This window comes from Chelonia mydas, chromosome 1, assembly GCF_015237465.2.
Source record: "Chelonia mydas isolate rCheMyd1 chromosome 1, rCheMyd1.pri.v2, whole genome shotgun sequence".
In the NCBI taxonomy this organism is placed as follows: domain Eukaryota; kingdom Metazoa; phylum Chordata; order Testudines; family Cheloniidae; genus Chelonia; species Chelonia mydas.
In genome coordinates this window covers 134,882,252-134,909,665 of record NC_057849.1, presented here as the reverse complement: position 1 = coordinate 134,909,665, position 27,414 = coordinate 134,882,252, and the positions used below count along the sequence as shown (strand labels likewise).

General features: G+C 43.1%; 1 protein-coding gene across 1 annotated transcript in view; it reads right to left on the bottom strand.

The window, feature by feature from the left end:
* The window catches only part of GRPR (gastrin releasing peptide receptor), a 36,258-nt gene extending 11,505 nt beyond the window's left edge, over positions 1 to 24,753 (bottom strand). The window contains exon 1 of the mRNA XM_007070525.3: positions 23,829 to 24,753. Coding sequence (XP_007070587.1) covers positions 23,829 to 24,247 — 419 coding nt within the window. The 5' untranslated portion in view covers positions 24,248 to 24,753. The remainder of the gene's footprint in view (positions 1 to 23,828) is intronic.
* Between the last annotated feature and the right edge of the window lie 2,661 nt (positions 24,754 to 27,414).

Sequence of the window (27,414 nt, the reverse complement as noted above, 5' to 3'; positions counted from 1 at the left end):
GAGCAGTCTTTTCTGTGCCTGCTGTGGATAAGCTCTCTGACAGCACAAGCACTGCCTACCAGCCTCCACAGGCCTCGCCTCCTCTGTACAGGTAGCAATAGGCACACACCAACCTCTGGGTCCTCACAGCATTCCCTGCAGTGCTCTGTTCCTGCTCCACTGGAGACTCGCCTAATTACCAGGTCAGCTGTTCCCAAAGTCACAATACACTCAGGATCGCCAGCTGGTTTAACACCACAGCACTTACGCTTTCTCTTGTTTTCACTATATCTATCAATCAATCAATCAATCAATCAATCAAAGAATAGAGATTCAAATGGTTTATTGTAAAATAAAATCATAACATGTTTTCTTTCTAGACCTAACTAACAGGTTAACTTCCTGACTAAAGAAGTTTCTCACCCAAAGGTCTCTCTAGCATTTTCAGCCAAGCCTGGCTGAGATCAATTTTCCCTCTAATTTTTTATGTCCATGTGCGGAATTAATTTTGTTATGTGCACCAATATGGAGGTGATGTATACGGGGGTGGGGCTGGGGGGGTTTGGAGTGTAGGAGGGAGCTCAGGGCTGTGGTAGAGGGTTGGGGTGCAGGGGGTGAGGGCTCTGGCTGGGGGTGAGGGATCTGGGGTGGGGCTGGGGATGAGGGGTTTGGAGTGTAGGAGGGAGCTCAGGGCTGGGGCAGAGGGTTGGGGTGTGGGGGGTGACGGCTCTGGCTGGGTGTGCAGGCTCTGGGGTGGGGCCGGGGATGAGGGTTTGGGGTACAGGAGGGGGCTCAGGGCTGGGGCAGAAGATTCCTGTAACCCACGTACACCCCCTCTGTGTCCCTTGCCAGATGGCACTGAGAGATTCCTGGGTCACCGTAGTCTCATTCATTTCAAATAGAACTTCGGTGGTAATATTGACAGTTAGCCATGAGCTTACGTACCCTGCTGAAGCAGGGCCTAACTGAAGCTCTTAATATAATGTGCTCTCTGCTATCCATGCAGTGAGACTAAGGGCCTGATCTTGTCATCATACACACACACACACACACACACTCAGGGCCTGATCCTGCCATTATATACATACATACATACACAAGCACACAAACCCCCTAAACTCAATGGCAGCTTGAGGTGTGCATCGTACGGCACCATTCAGCTCTCAGTAACAAACCTAGCCACCACCTTCCTGGTGCTGCTACCCCAGTTTGCTCTCAAATTCAATATCTCTAATTATTGTGTGATACTGACATTTTTCAGTTGAAAAACGCCTAAAGGAATTCCCACAAAGGATTAAAAAGCAAGAGATGATTCAGGGGCCGTAATAAAGGCCAACATTTGGAAAGGAGAACATGCCTTTTGAAGACTCAATCACATAAAATTTGATGCTAGTCAAGAAACACCGTCAGTGCCAAGCATTCCAAGTTGTCAATCTGCACAGAGGAAAAAGCCTGATTGCTGATTCAATTGGAAATATGAATGAGACTGACCTATGCTTCTGTTCAGACTTTGAACTGTTCTGTACCCATTGTACGCATTAGACAGAGAATCACACAGAAGCCACTAATGACCTCATATGCAGGATGGTTGCCTGAGTGCTATGTGCCTTGGGATCCTATTATTACCAGGACAAAGAAATCATAGATGAGGCTTTAAACAAAATCAATTACTCTTTTAAAACCCATTCTTAAGGCACCATACGTAGCAGGAAAGCAGTCAATCATTAAAACATAGGGCTGGATGCTCAGCCAGTGCTGCAGCAGTACAAAGCTGCCCTAAAGCCAGCTCCGCTAGCCCATTTCACAATTCCCCCTCCCTAGGGCACCCCACAGGGTGGCAAAGAGCTGCTACAACAGCTTCAGCGCTAGTCCTTTTTTCTGGACTTTTCAAAGGGGGCCTGGCCAGAATGTCCCTGCCCCTGGCAATTCCTGGCTGCTGGAACAGCCCAGGAGAGTCACGGGCAGCCAGCATAGTTTAGAACATGGCTACTCTAATCTGTGCCAGGGGGCTGGTCTAGTGTTGAAGTCGCCACTTGGAAGATCCAAAAGGTCCCTTTTGAATCTTCTCCTGTGAGCTGCACCCAGCCAAGGCCCAGGAACTGGCCTACTGACTCTAAATGCCAATAAACTTCTGTCTGACTGAATTATGTACGATGAATTTTTCTCAAATTTGAACAAGGCAAGAATCTGCCTAGCAAAACCTGACCCAGTGTAGTCCCTGCCATTGCCCTAGAAGCAGGATAATAGCTACACATACAATACTCAGTCGTGTTTCACCGAGAGCACTTCCTAGCCTCACCCCTTTTCGTGAGCCGTGGCTAACTGACTCCCTCCAATATGTGGTCTGATTTATTTAATTTTTGCTCTTTTGAATTTGTTATAACTGCCAGAATTAAAAACCACGCCGGGAGAAGAATAGAAGACAGGCTGTTGAGGACACGACAGTACTTAGATCTCTCTAAGTATGTGTCTCTAGACTAGGGTTGTCAGTTTTGGTTGGACATATTCCTGGAGGTTTCATATCATGACATCATCTGTAATTAGAGATGAATCTTTAATTCCTGGAGACTCCAGGGCAATCCTGGAGGGTTGGCCACTCTACTAGTCTAGACTGACTCCCAGCAGGCCTCTGTTTACGTGCATCTGGCTGGATCTGTATTGTGATGATTAGATAATTATTTCCTGCTTCTCCAATCATTGAAACTGCCTTAGCTTTCTAATAAATGCCATAGACAAGGGATCTGTATGGTTAGGTTTTTTTCCTACTGAGGTTAATATGTCACGGAAAATGTTGGGAAATTGCGTTATCACTCCGATATGTAATAATACTGCCAATAATAATACCACCACGGATGTACTTTCCAGCGTCAGCTACACAAACATTAGTCAGTGCAATGCAAACAGCACTAATGCAGCACCTACAGACATAAACAGACTAATATGTGTGCCATAAGAAAAAAAAACTGCACACCTATTCTCTAAAAGCACTCATTACAACAAATCTCCACACCGGGAACTCTGTTCCTTGCCAGCTGGTGTAAATTGGCTTAGCTCCATTGTGCTCCTCTACAAAGTTAAGACAATTTACACCAGCCGAGGATCTGCCCCCCAATGTATTATTGCTCAGACACCCCTAACTGTAGAGATTTGAGGGGCGGTTTTTATTCCACAGCAATGAGAGAGATGTTCTGTCCCTGCTGCCGCAGTCTAAGTCCCTAGTGTTTTTTTCCTCACTACTTACAGCTGAGGAGCGACCTATGGATGTTGCATCCATTGCAAACTAACTTAAAAATGACTAAATCTGGGGAAAGACATGTGATGTTTTCTCTCAGGGTTTAAATCCATTTAGCCATGTTTGTCTCCGTTTCCATCATTTGTTTAAAGGAGGTAATTCTGCGCTGTGTGAAGAAGCTGGTGCCCCTGGCAGCCTTACCTTTCTTTTCTGTTTCATGCCTCTTTTGAATTGATGACTCACATTCTCTTTTTTTTTTCCTCCCTCTTTCAGGTCATCAGTTGAAACAAGTGTAGGAGAAGTTTGAATCACTGCATCCCTGCTCTGCCACAAGGCCCTTTGATGGGGGTCCCTGTGTTATTTCTGATTGTCCCACTCCTTGAAGGAGTTGATGTAGATGGGGCAGACAACAGAGCTGGGTGAATAACTGACTTTTTCAGTTTTCTGGCAGTTCTGAAAAAAAAAATCTGTTTTGATCTGAACTGAAACCGACATTTTCCCAAATTTTGGGTAAATCAAAAGATTTTAAAAAATTGTTTTGGGTCAGATGAAACATTTTGGTTTTGGTCTGTTTTCACCTCTTTAAACAGAGGCAAAGGAAATGAAGGGCTAGAGTTACAAAAACGGAGGAGTTCCCCTCCTCATATCTAGTAGTCCAGCAGTCCGGGCACTTACTCGGGACACGGGGGAGACCAGGTCAAATGCCTGTTCTGGGGCAGGGATCTGAACACAGCTCTTCCCCAGCCCAGGTGAACACTCTAGCCAATGAGTTATTGGATATAAGGGGACCACTACTACCTTCTCCTTGGTTTTTGTGAAGCTAGCTCCAAACAATCAAAATGTTTTGTTTTCGCTAATGTTGAAAGAAAAATTCATTTCAACCCAGCCAATTTGCTGAAATGGATATGAATTTGTGAAATGTTTCTGTTGATCTGAAAATACATTTTTTGGGGGCAAAAACTAAATTTTGTCCAAAATATTTTGATTCAGCTCTCACAGAGAATGATTGCCCACTGATCTAGAAGTGGATATCTGGGCTACGTGCACAGAATAACAGAACAAACCATGGGAACCCTTGACTAAACAATGTCAGCTCTTTCAAGAGTCTGGCTGCCTCATCTCAGAGAAGCTGAAGTCATTAGTGTCCATATTAAACTACTCAAAGTCTCTGTCCATTGGGACACTGCTCTCCATTTCTGAATGTGCACATAACTGAAGGTGTAATTTTGTACTGCAATTATTTTTGCTCACAATTTAGGTCTGAAGTTCTTATTTGTGGATGCAATCAAAGACACAGACTTCCAAGCAACCTAAATTGTGGGTACAAATGAGCATGGCAACAAAAGGGGGCCTGCAACTATTTACACACCTACTTACAAAAATGGAGGCCTGGGTAGGGCCTAGTTTAAAAACTCAGAGTGCATAGGAGCCATACAGCCATTCCAAAGTCTCCTTTCCAATACAGATGTATAAGATATCATGGATTCACAAATCTGGCTTATCCCCATAAACAACTGGAGCCTACAGTTTCCCTGATAAATATGACTTGTCATGAAGCTTTATATGAATTTATAACAGCACATGTTTCCCAAAGTCAGTAGTTTCCAATAAAGAACATGCAATGGAAGGTGAGCCAGATGTTCAACAGTATATCTCAGAATGATGCCTATTTAGTGTACTAAAAACTCATCTTACTGATCAGAAGTCACACTTACTTTCAGTCTGACAATTAGACAGAGATCTCCCTTTAACATGCACTGACTTGGTGGCAACCAGAAAAATTTCCTCATTATGCTTATTCAAAGGACAGTATCTAAGATTGCATCTGCCCTCTGATATGATAGGCGTCTGGAGATCTAGCTCAGGAAATGATCTTTACTCAGAATATAAAAACAAACATCTTCTGTATTTTCCACAATATGCATCTGATGAAGTGAGCTGTAGCTCACGAAAGCTTATGCTCAAATAAATTGGTTAGTCTCTAAGGTGCCACAAGTACTCCTTTTCTTTTTACTCTGAATAGATGATCAGAACATGTAGTGTACTGTCCCCTAGCCTGCTGCATTTCACAGACCCCTCCCAGAACCTCTGTTCCACCTACTTCCTGTACCAGTCCCCTATCAGCCATGCATAGTAATGTCCCGCTTCTCAGGCATTACATATCTGCCTTACTGAGTGTGACTGCTAGGTCAGACTGCACTTGTTCCAACACTCCACCAGATTTTGGGTACACATGTGCCCTTACAGACTCCTGGTCTCTTGTCTCCCAATGCCTGCAGAGATCCTTGGTTTTCCCATCAGAGCACCATTCCGCTGGCCTTTCCCCTCCCACCGCAGACAGGGTTGAAGCCTTACTCCTATATGGCAGAACTCTGAGACTCTGCATGCATCTCGGGGAGAGACATGAGGAGAAAACTCTGCATCACATCTGCTAGACAGAGCATTCCTCTGGGTTGGGTCTGTAGGAAGGTCTTAGAACAAGGCCCAAATATTACCAGCTAAAAAGAATCCTATTGCTGCTGGGTTTTGGTCAGTCTATAAAACAAAACCGTAGACCATCCTCTACAATTTATAAATTGGACAGAAAACTCGGGTATATGGGGGGGGGGGGGAGGGAGAAGTCTGGACTCCTGGGCAAAAGGTTTACAACAAAATTCCAGAAAATTTGCCTGGCCTCTGTTTTAATACGAACTCAACATTCAGACTGTACCAGGTTTGCTGAATATTTTGTGAATCTTTCAGGCTGAGTTGGAGCCAATTGTGTGCATGGATGCATCCGATGAAGTGAGCTGTAGCTCACGAAAGTTTATGCTCAAATAAATTGGTTAGTCTCTAAGGTGCCACAAGTACTCCTTTTCTAATTGTGTGCTAGTATCAGGTTTTACATTGAAATCATGAGTCTTTTTATTTTTTAATGTTAACTCACACAGTTTGAGTTTTACTTTGAGATGCTGGGTTCATTTCATCCTGAAACTTAAAGAAAAAACTCAGTGGGTAGGATATTAATTCAGGTGGACTGAAGTGTTCACAAATGTTGAGGTGAATTTCTGAGAAGTGAAACTGCTGAGTTTTGCACAGATCTAGAAAACAAAACTCCCATGAAGTATCTAGTGTGTCCTGCTGTAATGAAGCAAAAAACAACTCTTATTACTGTCTTCCCATATTTGAGCTCCCAGCTGAAAAGAACAGAAAAACATGAACAATTTTTAAAAAGTCAACTTTTCCAAAGGTCAAAAAGGCTCAGGTTCAATGTATTTTTAAAATTTCACCTGAACTGGTTCCTCTGTCCCTTTTGCTAAACATAATATGTGCACCTCAAGCTCAGCTCCTGTGTATAAAGGGAAAATTTGAAAATTATTAAAGATATGTAACTACAGTTTTCTATTGTCACAGTGCAAGAGTTGCCTTGAAAACATGAACTGTAACGTATTGGCATTATTCCAGCTAACTTAATTTATATATAAAAGGCCATGAGCAGTCGGGAAAGTAGTTTAATCTTAATACAGGTGTGAATTACTATATTAATTAAATATAAGAAGGAGTCTTGTTGATAGTAAAGTAGCATTTCACAGGAGAAATTAAAAAGAAATCTGACTGGACATCTGCAGCAGCAGTGAGCGGAACAATACCATAAACTTTGGTTGTTTTTTTTTTTTCAGGATTGAACCGTATGAATATTTATACATCTGTAGATCAGTAAATCAGCAAATCTATTAAATAGATATATTTCCACACATGGTTGCTAGACTGTGCAACTCATCAAGACACTTCTGACAGCTGCCTAGCAATTCATAGAGGGCCTGTTTTTCCTGGGGCTTTGCTACAGATTGTGGTTAGAATGTTTGATTCCAGGGTGGACTTTTGTTGTTGTTGAAATCCGTATTTGAAGCTTGTTGATTTTAATAAATTGTACATCTATACTGGGACAAGCGAATACATAGGCAGCTAGTGTTTGGAATGTCAATCACTTCCTCTTCCTTTTCCACTGACTTGACATTTCAATGGCAGAGTTAGCATAGTAGGTACTGTTCACTTCTTGAGACTTGAATTCAAATCCTACTCCTCACTGGTGCGCATTACAAAATCACCGTACAATCTGAATGAATTGCAATTTCAAGTCAGGAATGGCTCAGGACTGATACAGCAAAGGATTAGAGCAGAATTACATTTCATTGGTATTTTGGGAAGGAGAGCTTAATAGTGACTATTAACAGTGACTGCACTATTCCTGGCTAACATCATTGCTATAGATCCTTCCTGTCATGAGCACTCAAATCTATCCCAAATTAATTTAAAAAATAGAAAACAAATCTGTGGAAGAGGTGAAGTAGTTTACTGCACTGAAATAATGGCAGCCCTAGGGACAGTCTATTCCTTAGCAAACACTTCTGTAGTTCTCTACCAGGGCACCATTTCAGATTTTAGTAGCGGGGGCCAACTCTAACAGTGATTCCAGTGGCTACTTTCTAATAACTTAGATATTAGCAGACAGGAGCACAGTATGTAATTCCTATATAAAGAAAGAAAATGTACTAAATATTAGACCCATGCAGCTCTAATACTAGCATGTTCTGACATCTTGTTTCAAGTAACTTAAGGGACACTGGTTAGGTTTAAAATTTTAATGTATATTCTTACTTTGTTACTAACTTGAATTCAACAATTGAAACAATTGTAGAAAAATCCAGATTACTTTCTATCACTTTTTTGCAGTTCACCAAGCTTGGAATAGATTATTTAACTTTTGGAAACATCCTACTAGGGCAAGAGCCTGTGAGTTTATATTGCAACTGCCTGGGGCTCTAAGGGTGTTACCCCCCTACAAATAATACTCAAGATACTGACTTTAAATGGAAGTGAAACTGACCCTTTCGAGTCACTTTCACAGTATTGCCAACCCCAAATGTTCAAAAATCTTTAATCAGGCTCGCCAACAATCAAGAGATTGGTTTTAAAAACATGAGATTATGTAAAAATAATCAATTCAGTGTTCTTTTTATTTCCCTTCTGCTTTTTGAGCTTTTAGGATGCACTAGGGTCACATTTTGAAGCTTTCTCCGCAGCCACAAGAGCTAGAAACTTCATTTTTCTTTAAGAATGAAGGCTGAAATCATCACATCTCCACTTGACTCCAGGAGCTGGGGCTTTAAGGAAAACAATAATTATCATGAGACTCATGAAAAAATCATGAGTTGGCAACACGGCTTTCACTTCTGTTTAAAGACTAATTACTTTCCAGGCGGCTCTTAAACACAGCACTGCAGTGATTGAGATGCAGTTCTCACAGGAGGAGATTTAAAACCAAACATCAAGAACATTCCACATTTTAAAGATGAGAAAAAAATTGAGACTTCTGAGGTATATCAGGGCCACTGCAGGCAGGAAAGGGAAATACACAGGCACAGGACCTCTGAGCAGCTCTTCTTCTTGAAAGAAAGTTGGACGGTCAAATCTTCTAATCCTTAATTAAATAAAACTTCTACTGCCATCAGTGCCTCCACTCATAGATATTAACATGTGCTCAATAACTATACATTTCAGAGTTAAATATCTGAGCCATCGTATCCAGAGTTATGCATCTTATATGCATTGGCTCAGGGACTACATTTTCTGGCATATGCTGAACTGTGCTGAGCACACAGATGGTGCCCTGCAAATAATACAAACCATGAAAATAATTTTTGACTTTATGGACTCTGTGGACGCAATTTCTGTTCTTTGTTCTGGAAGTGGCCTGGGTACAGCTGAAACCCTAAGAATTTCAGGCATAAACACATCTGATACTCATATGACGTTCTCATTCCTTCCTTTTCTCAAACTCAGAACAAAAAATGACAAAAATGTTAAAATCTAAAATTGCACAGCAGCCATTGCTCTACAACCCAGCCTGGGGCAGAACCTGCCACCCCCTGGGGGTTGTGATCTCCTTTCATCTGACTCTTGTTCTCTTTCTTTCTTCATCCTTCCTGACCTCTGTGTTGCTTTTCATGGTGTCAACCATGACATCCTTCCCAATTGCCTAGGACCGATTGCTGGAGTCTCAGAGAACTGGCCTTTTTGGTTTTGCTCCCATCTATCAGTCTTCTTTTTTTGCAGCCTACAGCAGAAAGATAGGCTGATCCAGTGTATAGGGAGCTACATAGGTGCCAACTCCATGGGTGCTCTGGGGCTGGAGCAGCCACGGAAAAAAAATAGTTTTGAGCACCCACCAGTCACCCGCCAATCAGCTGTTCAGTGGTGTGTGGGAGGTGTTGGGGGGAGGGGGCAGAGCGGAGATGGGAAGAGGTGGAGGAAGGGTGGAGCCTTGGGGGAAGGGGTGGAGTGAGGGTAGAGCCCCCCCTTCAGCCCCCCCCCCCCCCCCCCCCAGAAAGAAGAAAGCACACGTGCGGAGTTAGCCTTGAGAGACCTGGGTTGCGTTCTACTTCCCCTAGGGACTTCCTGAATGACCTCAGGCTGGTGCCTTAGAGACAGAGTTTCAAAGGTTTTTAGGCACCCAAAAATGCAGCTAAACATCTAGTGGGGTTTACAAAGCACCAAACCTTCTAAGTGCTTTTGAAAATCCTGTTAGCTGCCTAAATACCTTTGAAAATCTGGGCCTTAGTCTCTCTGTGCCTCAGTGGCCCATTTGAACAATAGGGATAACAGCACTGCTCTACCTCAGAGGGGCTGTGAGGAGAAATAGGTTAGATCTTGTGAGGCTTTCAGACCGTATGGTGATGGGTCCACATATGTACCACAGGTAGAGTGGGAACTTCCCTGGGTTTTGGCTGTTCCCTGGTTTTGGCTCACACACCTCAAATCTCCCTCTTTTCTGAATGTAACCTTGGCTCAGAGGGCTTGGCTGCATTTCTTCCTTTGGAGTGCCCTGCATTCTCTCTTCAACACCTCCCACCCCCTGCAGAGGGATTCCTGTTTTACAGGCTCATCTAAGGACTTCCAGATCCTTAATATAATTACCAGCCCTTTCTTATTGTAATCACCCTGCCTCTGTTTGTAAAGGAAACACCGACTCCCTGCCCCAGGGGCACAAGCTGGGAGCAGCACCTCTCTGCAGAACTCACATTCCACATGCATGCAGTGCTGTTGTTAAGAGTTCCACCTGGGAGCACACCTCCTGTAGGAAACTCGTGGGGGCGGGGGAGGTGCAGAAGCCCCTCCCTGTCCCACATAAATAGTGCCCCTGTTCTCTACTTGTGATTGTCAGTCAAAAGTCCTTGCATGAAATCCTGGTCCCACTGAAGTACATGGTAAAACTCTACTGACTTCAAAGAAGCCAGGGTTTCATGGTTTGTCTTTTAATGGCTTTTTGTTGCCTTTTGTGAAATGAGATATGTGGTCTCAGTCCAGGTCCTAGTAGGTGTTGTAGCCGTATATTTAAAAGCATTATAAAATTTGGAAGTCTTAGCAATTATGGCAGTCTTAGCACTGAGGCCAAGAACTGAATGAGCATGGAGACAAAAATGGCCTTCCGCTCTTGGAAGTGATCTGCTCTAGAACAGTTCTTAGGCATCGGTGGCGTGGTGGAGAAGCTTACACTGCCCCTGTTCTTGCTCTTCCTAATTTATGGAGGCCTGTACTATGTTTTAGTCTGATCATATGGTATCTTGCACAAGCACCACAAGTCACTCAGATGAAGATTAACAATCCATTCCACATCGTGAAACCCCAGATCCTGCATTCTTCATGGATAAAAATGGGTACGAAAGTATATAAAAATAACTGTAAAATGAAAAACAAAAAAGAAAGAAAAGAAGAGAAAAGAGCTTCTTGTTTAGCTAACAGCCTAATTAAACCTGAAGAATCTTTGTTAGTGGCGGTGATAAATGAGAAGGAAAATACAGGTTAATTTAAAATCCCAGACTGAATTTGCAAGGATCACATTTAGAAAGAGCCCATCATTTTACTTGTAAAATAAGCACATCTGATATGGAACCAGTGAAAAGCAGCCCAATGGAACCCGCACAATACCATGTTTAGAGTCACTTTTCAGAAAGAAAACACAATTTAAAACAATGGTGCCTATCCATTGTTCAGGATGTGTCAATATGTTTGATGCAAGTCCATTTTTCATGATTGCATGCTTATGATTTTCTGGTAAACTCTGTTCTATTTCAGGTAGGTTCTTATGCATCCCTCATTGTAGTAGTATCTAAGGCTCTGATCCACAAGTCTCATTTTTAGGTTCCTAAGTCCAAGTTTTACGGTTCTACTGTGAGCTACAAAACTCCCACTGAGCCGTGTAGGCACCTACACTCACTCAGCATTTAAGTTTTCACATGTGAAAGCTCCCTCAGCACCAAACTTTCTGTCTCTGGGAATGTGCACTGGTGCTTCACGCTTGGCGTCTGGATGCCTACCTCCTGCCTAAGCCCTAGAGTTATGTTATCCATGAACCAGGGGAAGATATATGCTCATCTACCTAACTCCTCTGCTTTAGGTGTACTCAGAGGCTGCGGGCTGGATTGGGTCTCATTCAAAATCTGTCTGGAAAAGGCAGAATCCCATTCACAATCCAGCTGGCGGAGGTGGTGCCCATCTTGTAACTTTTAGCCCAGTGGTTAGAGCCATCCCTGGGAATGCAGGAGACCCAGATTCAGTTCCCCCCCTCTCTGGAAATGGGGGAAGAAAGGATTTAAACAAGGGGGTCTCCCACCTTGCAGGGGACTGCTCTAATCACTGAACTATAAGATATTCCAATGTTGGAGCTTCCTCAGTCTCTTCTTTTGAAGCTGTTCCGCTGGATAAATAATGAAAGAGTGATTGGTGCAGAGGGACTGGATCCTATGTGGGTGCTCTAACCACAAGGCTATGGAATCACTCACTCTCTCGCTCCCTGTCAAGGTTCCTTCCCCACTCTGAACTCTAGGGTAAAGATGTGGGGACCTGCATGAAAACCTCCTAAGCTTATTTTTACCAGCTTAGGTTAAAATTTCCCCAAGGTACAAAATATTTTCCTTTTTTCCTTGGACTTTATTGCTGCCACCACCAAGTGTCTAACAGATATATAACCAGGAAAGAGCCCGCTTGGAAACGTGTTTCCCCCCAGAATCCTCCCCAAACCCTACACCCCCTTTCCTGGGGAAGGCTTGATAAAAATCCTCACCAATTTACATAGGTGAACACAGACCCAAACCCTTGGATCTTAAGAACAATGAAAAAAGCAATCGGGTTCTTAAAAGAAGAATTTTAATAGAAGAAAAAGTAAAAGAATCACCTCTGTAAAATCAGGATGGTAAATACCTTATAGGGTAATTAGATTCAAAACATAGAGAATCCCTCTAGGCAAAACCTTAAGTTACAAAAAGACACAAAAACAGAATATCCATTCCATTCAGCACAGCTTATTTTCTCAGCCATTTAAAGGAATCAGAATCTAACGCATATCTAGCTAGATTACTTTCTAAGTTCTAAGACTCCATTCCTTTCTGTTCCCTGCAAATGCATCACACACACCGACAGAGCCTTTGTTTCCCCCACCCTCCAGCTTTTGAAAGTATCTTGTCTCCTCATTGGTCATGTTGGTCAGGTGCCAGCGAGGTTTTCCTAGCTTCTTAACCCTTTACAGGTGAAAGGGTTTTTCCTCTGGCCAGGAGGGATTTTAAAGGTGTTTACCCTTCCCTTTATATTTATGACACTCCCACTCTTTCTGGCCCACAGACTATTGTAAGTATTTATCCACAGTGGAGCAGTTGTTTTCTGCAGTTTTGAAGCAGCCACCTAAGTCATTCCTACAAGAAACTACTTAGGTGCTGAAACTGTCTGACTCCAGGAGAGGGGTTCTGGTTTATGGAACACTAAGCAGAGATAGGCACCTCCCTGAAGCCTGGACTTAGGCACCTCAGTCCGAGAGAGGTGCAGGGTTTAGGACACACCCTTTCTCTTGGCATCTCTCATTGGCTAGCTTAGGTAACTCCTTGCTTTCTATGCTGGCTTTTGTGGATCTCATTCTACAGTGCTTCTCTCTCCCCATTTGTTGTATAGGGAAGCTAGCTCAGACTTTGTGGATTGTAATGTTGTCCCTGGATTTTCTAGGTGCCGCAATGCTGAGCGTTGCAATGTCTCCATCCCTTTGTGGATCCAGGCATAAGTGCCTTCCAGTAGTAAATTGATGGCCATGACTAATATCTGTCACAAACACTTGTTCCCTTTACAGAAAGCTCACCCTCCCAATTCACTTACATCCTATTTTTCTGTTTTATCCCTTGTTGTGTTCCATCTGATGTATAGATTGTGAGATCCCTGGGACAGAAACAGGGCTCTTTTTGGTAATTGTCTGGACAGTGCCTAGCAGAATGGAGCCAGGGTTCCTGACTGTGTTAGAGTAATGCCTAAAAACATCAAATATTAAACAATAACCCACCCATAATCCGCTGTTGCTTAAATATTGACACACACTGGCCCATTAGCACCAATTCTGCCCTCAGATTTTCATCCACAAGGCCCATTGTATGTGTTTCCAATAATGGAATTGGGTCCACCATGCTTAGGCCATCTGGTGTAACTGGAAGTGTAATCAAAATATTAAGAAAGCTCATGCTGTTTGTGCTGTTTTTCTTGGTGCAGATGGACAAGCGAGCTGAGCTAATGCAAACTAAAACCACGGCTGTTGTAAGGGTTTGTATTGTGTTGACACAGTGGAAATCAACACAGGATGTAAGATTTTGTACATCAAGCAAAAGAGATACGCATATCTACATGTATACCGTGCATGCAGCACAATAAGAACTATTCAAAAGCAATCACGAGGAAACAATTCATTAAGGGCCCAATGCAACTCCCACTGTAGTCAAGGGAGACTTTCCACTGAATTCAATAGGAGTTGGATCAAACCCTATGCCATTCAGCAGGTTCAGATTTTCTTATCTGAACCGGAAGTGTTAACGTTCACGTTCAGAGCTCTCATATCTGAATCCAGAAAGTAATTGTGAGGGAACTATTCAGCAAATTTTCATAGCTTTGAACAGGCAATCTTTTGCTATTCCGGGAACATGATTTACTCAGACTTTACTCAAAAGCTTCCCGTTACTACACAGAAAATTATAGCACAACAAGCAGATTATCTGAAAACAGTGCTTTAGTGCCCTGGAAGCAATACAGAATTTATGAAGTGTTATTGCTAGATTGCCTGGAATACATTCATAACCCAGATGCACACTGACATTTTATAACCCATGCTAAAAATGATTTCAAGCTTTTTTCACCCACAAAAGATCAAACCTTTAAAACAATAGCATGGAAATCCAATCTGAGTCGAAAAGCAAGCCACATTGTGGTTTTATTTCCCTGTGGCATGTTTTATTTAATCCCACTGTAGACACTATAGTCCACTAGTAATAAAATTGGACAGCTGAATGGATCTACAGGCATTACCCTTTCTTCTGGTATTATACATATAGTTACTAAAGTATGCTGTATGCCTACAGGGAGCAGGAGAGGTTAATTCAACAGGTAAGGAGACGGCTTCTCTAATTTTCAGTCCTCGGAAATATCTTCCCAAAGGATGTGGATTTCTTTTCCTTCCATGGTTTTCTTAAGATCAATAAACTGCTATAACACTACATAGGAGAAGCACACATTGTGTATAGTTACACTTACTGTAAGGGACACAACATAGTCTAAGCACAGGACAGAGAGTCAGGTGTGTCTGAGTTTTAATTCCATTTCTGCCGCTGTCTGAGACAACCCAAAGCCAAGTGTTAGGACCAATGTTTTCAAAAGTAGCTTCAATTTTTGAGTACCCAACTTTAGACACCTCAAGCCTGATTTTCAAAGCCCTGAACTACTGCAGCTACCACTGTCTTCAACTGTAAACAACCAAGGTCTAGATTCACAAAGGGATTTAGGTGCCTAACTACCACTTTAGGCACCTAAGTCCAAAATTCTGATCCTCAAAACTTCTACTCAGCTGCCGCCTAATCCAGTAGGCACCTAAACTCCCATCGCTGACTGAGTTTCCACCAAGAAAAGTCCCCTAGGTATCTACATTTCTGTCAGTGTTGCACAGCTACCTAAGGTCTGATGCCTTGTGCATGCCCAAGTCCCAGCAGGCTCCTCAAACTAGGCATTTCCCCACCTATCTTGCCTGCAGAGCCCAATATGGGAGGACTGCTCAGGGGCCACCATAGAGCATGCCTACCAGATCAGACACGCCACCACAAAATACAGGTGGAAGTCCCTTTCCACTCCCCATAGCCCAGTGGTTAGAGTACTCACTGGGAGTACTCAGTGGGAGAACCAGTTTCAAATCCCCTCTTTGTCTGACATGGAGCAAGAATTTGACCCCAGACCTCTTAGGAAAGTACCTGAACCTCTGGGCTCTGGATATCTTGAGGTCTCCTGCTGAAGCTGTTCCATTTTGTATAAATAATTAAATATGTATTGGAGGAGAGCCTTGAACCTGACTCTCCCCCATCACAGGTGGATGCCCTCACCATTGGAGCATAGCATCACTCTCATGCTCAATCAATAGTTATACTAAGTGGAACAGCTTCAACAGGAGAGAGCCCCATCCCACAATACCTAATAGTCTGGTGGATATGGCACACAACTAGGAAATGGGAGAGTTGTGTTCAGCTCTCTGCTCTGAATCAGGCAGAGTAGGGACTTGAACCCAGGTCTCCTACAGCCTGAGAGAGTGTTCAAACATTAGTCTATGGGGATGGGGGTCTACCTCCTCACTTTTTTGTGAAAAAGGGCTGATATGGCTTAGGCACCTCACTTCAGGAGAGGGCTCACAGCTGAGAATCCCAAGCAAAGGAAGCTGCCCAAGTCCTTTTGAGGGGTGGAGCTTGGGCCACACCCCTCACCTTCCTATTGGTTAGCTTAGACAGCTCCCCACTTAGCATGAACTTTGTGACTTTGGAGTCTCAGGTGCCTAACTCTCCCAGGCATTGTATAGAGAACCTGGGCACCTAACTCTGGGCCGTTGAGTCCATCAGGTGTCAGGGCACCTAAAGTTAGACATTGCAGTGGTGACCCTGAGTCCCATTTGTAGATCTAGCCCATCACTGTATGCTTGCAACTCCTGCACATAAATTTATCAAATGCTGTTGTATTCTATAACGATGCAGTTTTCTGAAAGAGCTGAGTGGCACACAACCCTGCACTCTGCCAGTATTAACACCTTGATAATCTAGAACAGTGTTTTTCAACCTGTGGTCTGTGGACCCCTTGGGGACTGTAGACTATGTCTAAGATTTCCAAAGGGGTCCGCACCTCCATTTGAAATTGTCCTAGAATGCTTAAAATAAATATGCCATTTGCAAACTCACTGCAACTACACTTCTTTCTCCTGTGTTTTGTGAAAACAAGATTATGTTGGGAAGATGAAAGGCTTGTAACTCACTGCATGAAAACCTTGACATTTGTTTTAACAATCTCTGTGAAAAACTGAGAGTGCGTGTTCAGTGCATGGCAGCCCAGCTCATTTAAATAAAAAAAAGTGAAATGCCTGTCAGCCTCATGCTCTGAGGGAAAACTCTTACAAACCAACAGAGAAATCTCCAGTGACAGGGACAATAAAATGAATTGCCTTTTTTCTTAGTTCACAGAGCATCACCTACACAGACAATTTTGACTTTTCTGGATGGGCCAGTGTCACACTTGTGAGCTCTCGCCACATAGCTGTGTCCAGCATACACCCAAGCAGACAAAGTCGGTCCTTGTGTGGGATTTAATAAACACTAAACACTTTGCCAAGACAGGACAATAACCCTGATGAACGGCCTTCCTCCAGCGGGGTTCACTCACAGATTTTAGAAAACATACACACTCTCTCTCCAAGGACTCACCAAGCCTCTTGTAGCCTGATCTCTCTCCCACCACACAGCCACGACTTATTTTCCTGTTCTTTTGTATCCAGCAATGGTGCCTGACAGGCCATGGAGCACAACTTTAAATACCCCACACCCTTTAGCGCTTTCCTATCTGCCCCTACACCCCTGAAGTGCTCAAAGGAAACCAGAAGCCACCCAGGTGGATACAAAGCCAAACTGCACAGGATACAACCTTCCTTGCTCATACCCAACACAGCTGAGCAGATGTGTGCACAATGTAGCCATCCTGACAACACATTCATATTATTGTTACCTCTTTCTTGTGCCCCCTTCCTCACTTGTTGTCTCATTCAAATGTTGTGTCTTTTCTTTAAACAGTCTATGCGCTAAATAATTTATTATTGGTTTGTACAGACCTAGCACAGTGGGGATGTGACCCTGATTGGGGCCTCTGCGCTTTACTGGAACACAAAGAGTAAATAAACAGTAAAGAGTCAGTAGCATGCCCCATCTCATCTAGCAAAACAGTTTCCCCACATCCTATAATTTAACTGATTCCTGTTTATTATGATCACACTATTATTCACAGGTTGGGCTTAAGGGTTTAGCGGATAGTTTGTGAGATGATTCTTTAGGGCAGTGGTTCTCAACCGGGGCTCCACGGCCCACTGGGAGACTGCAAGCCCTTTTACGGGGTCCACCCCGCAGGGCCGCTTGGAGTCCTGAGCCCTGACGGCTGTCACTCGGAGTCCTGAGCCCCAGCACCCTCCGGGGTTGAAGCCCCGAGCCCCCGCTTGCGGAGTTAAAGCCCAGAGTCCCAAGCCCCAGCACCCTGTGGGTCTGAAGCCCGGAGCCCCAGCACCCCGAGCCCTGAGAGAAGCTGCCCCACAGGGCAGAAGTCCCAAGCCCTGGCGCCCCACGGGGCAGAATCCCTGAGCCCGGAGACCTGAGCCTCGGCAGAAGCTCCTCACAGGATAGAAACCCGGAGCCCTCAACCCCATGGGGATAAAGCCCCAAGCCCCCCACCTTGCAGGCCTAAAGCCCTGAGCTCCCCCCAGCCCAATGGGGCGTAAGCCCCCTTTCCACAATCCCAGAGTGCCCTCCCCCCCTCGGGGCCATGGAGTTTTTATAGCATGTTGGGGGGGGAAGGGGCTCCAAAAGAAAAAGTTTGAGAACCCTTGTTTCAGGGTACACCCACATTTAACCAATTCAATTTGGGGGGAGGGGTAGGGGCTTTTCAGCTCCCATCCTAGTCTCCTACTCTAGGAGAAATAGAGCTCAGAACTTTGTCCTGGTGTTTGTGCATAGCTGCTAACAATGCCAGAAGTTTTGCAAGTGACAGTTCAATTGTCTAAATAAATTGTAGGTCCCTGGAGGGCAGGTCACTGGAGGAGTTTGTGTGTATGTTAGTGAAGTTTAGCATTCATACGGTAGTTTGCAAACACTCTGTGTGGTAGGATCCCTATTGTACAGATGGGAAAACAATAACAGAAAGATTAAGTGACATAGCTATGTCAACAGAGGAAGTCCACATCAGATCTACCCTTAGAAAGCAAGAATTCATTGCTCCTAGTCCTGTGCTTGTTCCTCTAGAGCAGAGATGGGCAAACTATGGCCCGCAGGCCACATCCGGCCCACGGAACCGTCCTGCCCAGACCTTGAGCTCCCAGCCAGGGAGGCTCGCCCTAGCCCCTCCCATTGTCCCCTCTTCCCCACCTCCCCTCTCCCCCACCTCCTCAGCTCACTGCACCACCAGCACTCTGGCTTACTGCTCCTGCTGGGCACCGCGGCGGTGTGGTTGGCTCTACCCGGGCGGTGGGGCTGCAAGCTCCTGCCACTCTGAGCGGCCTGGTAAGGGGGCGGGGAGCTTGGATAAGGGGCAGAGGGTTCTGGGGGGCAGTCAGGGGCCAGGGAGCGGGGGGGTTAGATAGAGGGTGGGGTCCTGGGGGGCGGTTAAGGGTGGGGGTGTGGATAGCGGTCAGGGCAGTCAGGGGACAGGGAGTGGGGGGGGGAGGGTTGGATAGGCATGGGAGTCCCGGGGGGTGGATAGGGGTCGGGGGGGTTGGATGGGGATGGGGTCCCGGGGGGCTGTTAGGGGCAGGGGTCCCGGGAGGGGGCGGTCAGGGGACAAGGAGCGGGGGGGTTGGATGGGTCATGGGTTCTGAAGGGGACAGTCAGGGGGGTGGGAGCCAGGCTGTTTGGAGAGGCACAGCCTTCCCTACCCGGACCTCCATACAGTTTCGCAACCCCAATGTGGCCCTCGGGCCAAAAAGTTTGCCCACCCCTGCTTTAAAACATTCTTACACTGCTGAACTGCGTCTCTCTGTGGCCTGAGATCACAAATGGTCACTCATCAGAGAAGTTCTGTTCATCCTTTCTAAGGAACGCTAAACAAACTGCTTAAAGACCACAAACTTCATGCCGCTGTCCTAGTGAATTCATTCTTCCTTATGACAGGCTCAAAAGGAAGAATGAGCCTAAAGAAAATATAAAACTAATGGTGCTACCAAGTCAAAAGGAAATACAAATATCTCCAAGCCAGTCAAAATGATCTTTCATGGAAGAACACTTCATTGAAAGCTTATCATGAGTGGCATCTTTTTGAGTGGGCTGTTTCTTAAAGATTCCAGATCTAACTGAAGGCTGGTGGAATGGATTTTTCAACAGAGTGGAAAGACATGAGAGCAATCACATGAGGTGATGAAACCACGGATTAATTGATGTTAAAATTAACTTCAGAAAACCAGAGAAGTATGAACATTTGCCCATAAAATACAAACTTTAATTTTTCATTAATGAAAAATAGTTAAGAAAAGTCACATTTCATTCCTGCAGTTTCCATCATTCTTACTGTCATTAAATAACGATTTCACTTTGCGCTTAGCAAAAAAATCTGTGTATGTGTGTAGGGCTGTCAAGGTTAAAGGGTTATTTATTGCCATGTGCTGCAGTAAGCTTGTCATGGACTCTGCTAATTGGGATGCTCTCTTCCTCTGAGCACAGGGTATGTTAAATTGAGTTGAATCAACTCATTCAATTATTTTATCTTGAGCTTAAAAATTGCATTCCTTCTACATTGTACTTTCATTAAACTTTTCCTGCCTGATAAATTCAGTGCATTTGGCAATTAAAAGAAAATCAGTAAAGTAAATAAATATATAAAGTTCTCTGTGGCACTAGGGTGACCAGATAGCAAATGTGAAAAATCGGGATGGGGTTGGGGGGTAATTGGTGCCTATGTGAGAAAAAGTCCCAAATAGCCGGACTGTCCCTATTAGATCGGGACATCTGGTCACCCTATGTGGCACTCAATCTGATTATGGTTTTTGTAACTCTTCTGGTTTCTCTACTAAAAGGAACTTAAAATAGTGTGGTGGCTCAGTGGTTAAAGAGTCATTATGGTCAAACATCTGGGTTTTCCTATTTATTCCTTATCCCTGATTTCCATATCAAATTAGCTTAATGTAAATACCAGAGCAAGATTGCAAGGCAGCAGCTCCCCAATCACTTCACCCTCCTCTCTCCAATCTCCTTAAAACTCACCTCTGCCATGATGCCTACACAATGGGGTGCTGTGGCTACTGCTTATTATACTATCATACTCATCTCACTGCTACCTTGTGACTCCTGCCCCCCCCCCCCATCTGTTTGTTGATTCTACCTATTGTTTCTCATTGTGTGCTTAGATTGTAAGATACGACTGTAAGCTGTCTGGGCATGGGACTCTATTTTTACTATATGGTCTTACAGCAGCTAATACACTGGAGCGCTGATCCCTAATTGGAGCCTCTAGGCACCACTTCAATAAACAATAATAATAGTATTTTTTCTAACTGTCAACACACTGTGCAACTTTGCCAATGGCGCCTGAGGTACACTAGAATTGAGTTTACTCTTATGCAAAAGATGAACCGGGGAAAAAAGTTTGCGATGCTATGACAAACCCCCTCCACTGGACACATAAAAGCAGGCTGTGCAGATGTTCATGCTCTCCTGGCTCCACAGCTTTGGTATAACAGGGCAGTGGAGTTCAGATTCTCCTGAGTTCCCCTTAGTGACCATCAGATGCCCTACTGGGCCCCTCAGACTTGGTTCCCCTTCGTGTGGATGGCATACCCTGCTGGAATCCTTGGGCTATGCTCCTCCTTGGTGAGGCTCAGATGCCCAGCTGAGTTCTGTGGACTAAGCTCACTTTTAGTGGGGCTTGGATGCCGCTCAAAGTAGATTGAGCAGCTCCTCAGAAATATGACCCTCCTTGTCCTTCCTAACATACTTGGATCAACTCTGAAATAGTAAACAATGAAATTGTAATCACTGGGTTTAAGCGTCAACACTTTACTGAGATGAATGACAAAGTTCATACACATCAAAGCTACCGTCTCAGTCTGGCTGCTGATTCAGGCAGAGATCACTGCATTGGTTTACAGGTGGTTCACACTTGGACAGCTTTCTTTGCTCCCATGAGGGTTAGAGTCTAGAGAGATGGGTTTTTTTTTTTAAACCATTCTGTAAGTTTTAATTGGATTCTGGAACATAAGCTGACAGTCTCCAGAAAATAAACATTATATTACTGAGCATCTGCAAACTGGCCAATGTGAACCCCTGTTCTTTTGCAACTTTATTGTCTCAGCAGCACTGACAATAACCAAAATAAAAATCTTAGTAAACTAAACAGAAAAGGCCCTTAAAGGAACAGTGTCAGTATGATGCATAGGATTTAAGATTCTTCACTCTAATTAAGGTTAATAGTAGTTCCATGGATACAGCCTCATACAGTGAGTTCAAAATCTACCTCAGAGAGTGGGCAGATTGTGCCAGAAAGAAGGGTGCCTTAGTTCCTTAAGTCATTTTCCCAAAGTGACATTTCAGTGTGGTGCAATTTTCAACTATCAGCACAGCATGATGGGCAAATGGCTTTGAGTTCAAATGGGGCTGAAATTAAAAGTTTCAATCTCTGGAAAACAGCTTGCTACAGCTGCAGTTTTCTGTTCAGCTCCCTTGTTCCAGCAATAGCTTGTGTTCACTGATTGTTCCGTAAAAAACATCTGCACTGTTTGCTTTTACTGTCAAGTGATTAGGTAGCAACAAATCTTTCCCTTGGTGTAATTTGTTCTTTACAGTGAACTCTTCTTTTCCTGACATGTTTTGAGTGATTTATATTAAACTCATAGAAAGGATACTAGTTTTCAATAGTTTCTCGAGAAAAAAATACTATCATGACAGATCCCTGCTTTTCGGTAACCTCTCAAATGAGCTGTGCTAGGTGAAGAGCCCTGTTGCCTGTCACACAGAAATGAAGAGCACAGGTGGATCACAGGATCCTGTTCTGGTGTATTGGTATAGCTTTGCTCATTTTCTCGCCTCTCTTACAGCGAGAGTATTGGCTTCACTAAGGTGTATGTTTTATCTAGGACTGACGCTGATAATGGTGTCTTTATGTGTGCACTACTATACAGTCGTCGAATCACTGTGACTACAAAACTGTATTCCATTCCCACTGACATCCAACCATGCTCTGACGTGTCATGGACTGGGTTTTTTTGTTTGTTTGTTTTAAAGCCACAGAGCATATGTAGGAGTCGATGTGTAAACTCCCTTTACAATGAAATGAAAATATTTGAAGTGATTTTTGAAGGAAAGCCCAACCAGACTGGCACATGGTTAATTCTATCTTCGCACAGCAGCTTATATTTGATTTCCTTATGAATAGGAAAATACCATCCATAATGTCTTTCTGTGCAGAGCAAAACGGACACCATTTTTCTTACTGGGAGAGTTGGTACATTTGTGAGGTTTCAGAACTTAAAGCAGGTATAGCACTATTCATTAATCTGTTACTTCAATTCTGCAGCCCAGAGTGCAAATGAGACAGTCTGGGCTGTTTGACATAGGCATGCATTTATGTAAGAGCTGTACTGCAAGTGAATTCTTGTAATATATCAGAAAAGTAGGCTGTATCCTTACAAGTAATATTACAATTCAAATGTCTGTTGACTTTTGAAAACTAAAGTTTGTAAAATTGGTTCAAAAAGCTTTACATAAATCTAAAACAGCTTGATTCCTACACTCACAGCAGTTTTAGGAAGTCAAATATAGATAGATAGACAGATAGATAGATAGATAGATAGATAGATAGATAGATAGATAGATAGATAGATAACCTGAACACTAACTGGAAAAACATGTTTGCCAGAAATTATAGCACAGATCAGTTTTGGTTAGATAATGACAAATCAGTGAACCAGGGCAAATCTTTTGAGGGCAGGATCTCTGAAAATCAGACCACTTAGGTGTCTGATACAGATTTAGGTCCCTAACATCAGGCACCTAATTTTGAATATTTTGAACATACGTGATAAACTGTTGCCTCAGATGAAATCAGCTGTGTGAAAGCTGAGCCATCAGAGAGAAATGATTTCACCTATAGTAAATTGCTACTTCAGTCTCTTCATACTTCTTGAAATATGACGTGGTGAAGACCTGTGACTAAATCATCTTATTTAAAAAACTTGTAATACTGCCTTAGGACAAATAATCCTTCACTAATGGATACTTTTCTCACCAGGCTTTAACTTTATCTTAATCTGCTATCATTTTTCTTTGCATTAAATTAAACTGACCATGTTAACTAATCTGTACAAAGACTCAGTGTAGCCTCAGAAAACTTCGCCACTAACATTTGTGTTTGGAGGCATGAACACCAGAAATAAACTGAAATTGCATTAATCTACTATATTAGATTGGCAACAGTATATATTTTACCTATCTGCATTTGTACCTTTTATGGCCTGTGGGTCCATAAAAGTCTAGATCACATTTCAGGCTTTCAGTAGGAAGCTCACCTGTCTGCTGAGAGAGCTGTAAGTGTGAAGACTGACACCCCCACTGAAGTGAGTTGTATAAAGGGGATAAGTTTACATCCAACCCGACCAAAGAGCCATTCATCAGCTAGGTACCTGCTGGCATCCACAGGGACACAGGTCACTAAGAGGAGTAGATCTCCTAAAGCCAGACTGGAGATGAACAAATTAGGAACATTTCTCATGGACTTCACAGTACAAAATATCTTAATCAAAGTGATATTGCCAATAAGTCCTATCAAAATGATGATTCCATAAATAGTTGGAATAGCATACAGGAAACCTGGGTAGAACCAATCATCACTCAGGATGGAAAGATTTGCACTTTGATTGATGGAGATGTTGCAAAGAATAAAGTTATCCACTTCCAAGTCTAGAAGAAAACACTCTTCAGAAGCCATTGTCTGAATTCAGTTCTACTGGAAGATAATGTTCTTGTTCAAAAATCCTCACATAAAGCTGCTTGAGTTGAGTTTTCTTGCTGTATGCTTGTTTTAAATAGACAGAAGAGACTGAACTTCATACATCACTGTGTGATTTTTTTTTAAAAAGTCACTGAACAGAACTATTTCCATAATCTGGAATCAGTTTGATCCTTGAACTTTTCTCCCTCTCATTCATTTGGCTTGCGAATACATATTACTCAGTTCTAAAAGGACATTTACCAAATTAAGAGACAAATAGACGCAAGGCATTTTCAGAATCCAGGCTAGTTAAATTCTCAGCATCAGCACACTGTTTCTGAGCAGAGTTCAGTCTGAATTACATGAATTACATTTTGCAAAAACTTTTGATTGTGGCTGTCAAACTGCATTTCCCAGTCTCTTCCGGTACTCAGAACCCGCAGCTGTAGGCTGGGTTTAAATGTGAGGGAAGGGAACAGCTCTTTTAAAGACTCTGATCCTATAGGCAGGAACCTCTGGACGTCAACACTCTCCCTGCTTTGTAGGAGGATAGCAAGCTTGCTTAAATGATTACAGTAATAGTATGGAAGCTGCAGGCTTCTGCTGGAGAATGCCAGCCACCTGCTGGACAATTTAATCACTGCCTGATCACAAAAGAACTCGCTGTTAACTCTTTAGACCAATAAAACTGTTATTGTTACCGCTTGTTTTTTTCAGTATTATAAGCGAAAAGAGCTTCATTGTCTCATTTAATTCACTCTTGGATGTGGTTCAGGGAATGCCTTAAAAATGACTGTTTTATTAGCCTGCAAATACCATGATTTGCCCAGCAATTATACATTTGCAACTGAGAGTGCTGGCATTCTAATATTCAATCTGCTTCAATAAAATAAAATAAAATCATCCCCCAGGACAACTCCACTGAACTTGACCAATTAAGACAAATCAATATTACAGTTAGCCTAGGTAGACACTTATGAAAACTAAGCAACTGCCATAAGCCTGAAATCTGCACATTATTGGAAACATCGCTATAATTCAGGAATTCCATGGCAACCATGGGGAGTGGTAAATTTTACTGTTTAACTCAGGAATTTCTATTTCTGAGGTGCCTTTCATGCTAGTGATCCAAACACTTCTCTTCAATGTAATTGTATACACAGAACACTAATACACATTTAGATGAAGCATGGGGATGATGTATCTAGGTCACTCCAAGTACTGCAGGTGATCTTTCTTATAAATTAATCAAGGGACCATTATGACTAATTCCTCACTGCTTTATAACAGAAATGCAACTCACAGTATGAGGACTCTGTCTTCTGAAGGAATGAGGGTAAATTTAAATCACACTACAAAATTCAATGATGTTATGTAATTTGAAAGTTACCCTTGCAACTGGTTTTGACCGAAAGCACCCCTATATTCACTCCTTACCCACTATTGTAATAATTTTTGTATAAAATATGCCTTGGGAGATATCATTTGAAAACTAATAACTTGCTGGTCAATAATATCATGGTGAAATATATGTAGGAACATTATTTGTAAAGTTATGACTTCTCCTTGCATGCTGTTGTTAGCACATGTTCAAACCCACAAAGCCCTGACTAGGAGAAAGGTGTTAAACAGGTCTATCCTAAACAAAGGAATGTGTGTTTACCTCAATTTACATATAAGTAGTAAACAGGGTCCTTGAGACAGCAAGAGGGGTGAAATGGCAGAAGACAATGAAATCTGCATTTCAGCATTCATAGGGGAGAAGAAAGAGCATGGAGCCATTTTCTCCATGAGACTCCCTATTGCCTTCTTTACTGTTTGAATACACTTTGATTTGAGGGTAATCCTCAGAAGAATCCACGTCAGAGGGTGACTGGACTACAAAACTGAGGAGCAAAAACATCCCAAGGGGTCTCTCTTTCTCTTTCACCTAAGAAGACAAAGGAACCAGCCCTGTGACTCTGGGGGAGATCCTGTCCTGAGATTTGGTCAGCTATGTTGCTGGGAACCTGTGGTAAAGATTTTACCTTGAATCAAGTCTAGCTTGTTAAGTTTTAGCTACTAGGAACCGTTTTATCTTTATTTCTCCTGTGACCATTTCTGAATTTAATACCTTGTACTTGTACTCACTTAAAATCTATCTCTTTGTAGTGAAATAAACTTGTTTTATTTTTAATATAAACTAAGCCAGTGTTGCGGTTAAACTGGGCTGTGTGGAAACTCCAATTAAAGTAGCAAACTGTTGAATATTGACCCTTTACAAGGGCAGTGGACCTCCAATATCCAAACTGCCCAGGAGAACGCTGAACAGTGCATAACACACATTTTGGGAAAAATCAGAGCTGGGAGTGGATTGGGTTCGCCCTGCAGGTAGTAATCAAGGCTGCTGGAAGCCAGAATGCGGCTGGTGTTTGCTGACAGGCTCCTGGTGTCAGAGATGTTGGACCAGGGCTATAGCTATACACAGACACTCAGGGTGTGACCTGCATGCTGTCAGGCTGTTTGTGAGTGGCCCAGGTTGGGAGCTATAGCAGCAAAGCACTGTGAGGGTTATGGGGCATGTGGTGATACAGTCCCTGACTGGTCTGGATTGCACCCTGGTAATTCTGCAAGTAAAACAATAAGCTATCAATTACCAGTATTATTCACAAGAAGGGATGGGTGAATCAAATAATACATTTGCTAAAAAGCATAAATACTGACCATTAGATTGAGCTGAATATTTCCAAATATAATTGGACCAACTTTAATTGCCAGATACTCATGAGTTGCATGCTAAAATGAGGTTAAGGGTCAGTGGGAGCATTGTAGCGTATTGGTAACTGCGTTTTGACTCAACCATGTGATCTACGTAAGCACTTGATGCTAGCTTTGCTGCTATCCATTCAGGCCCCGATTCAGAAATGAACTTAAATACATGCTTCACTTTAACCAGGACTACTTACATGATTAAAGTTAAGCACATGAATGACTGCTTTGCCAAAGCGGGGCCCCAGTGCCTACCGGAAGAGAGTAGGAAAAGAAATAAATCTCACTGTTCCCATTTGAAACAAAAAGGTATGACAAAAGTTAAAGTTTACTCTTAAGAACATACCATGCATTTGGCCCAGAAAAATGGACACACACACAATCTCTATCAGACTCTGTTGTTAGTTACTGTAGCA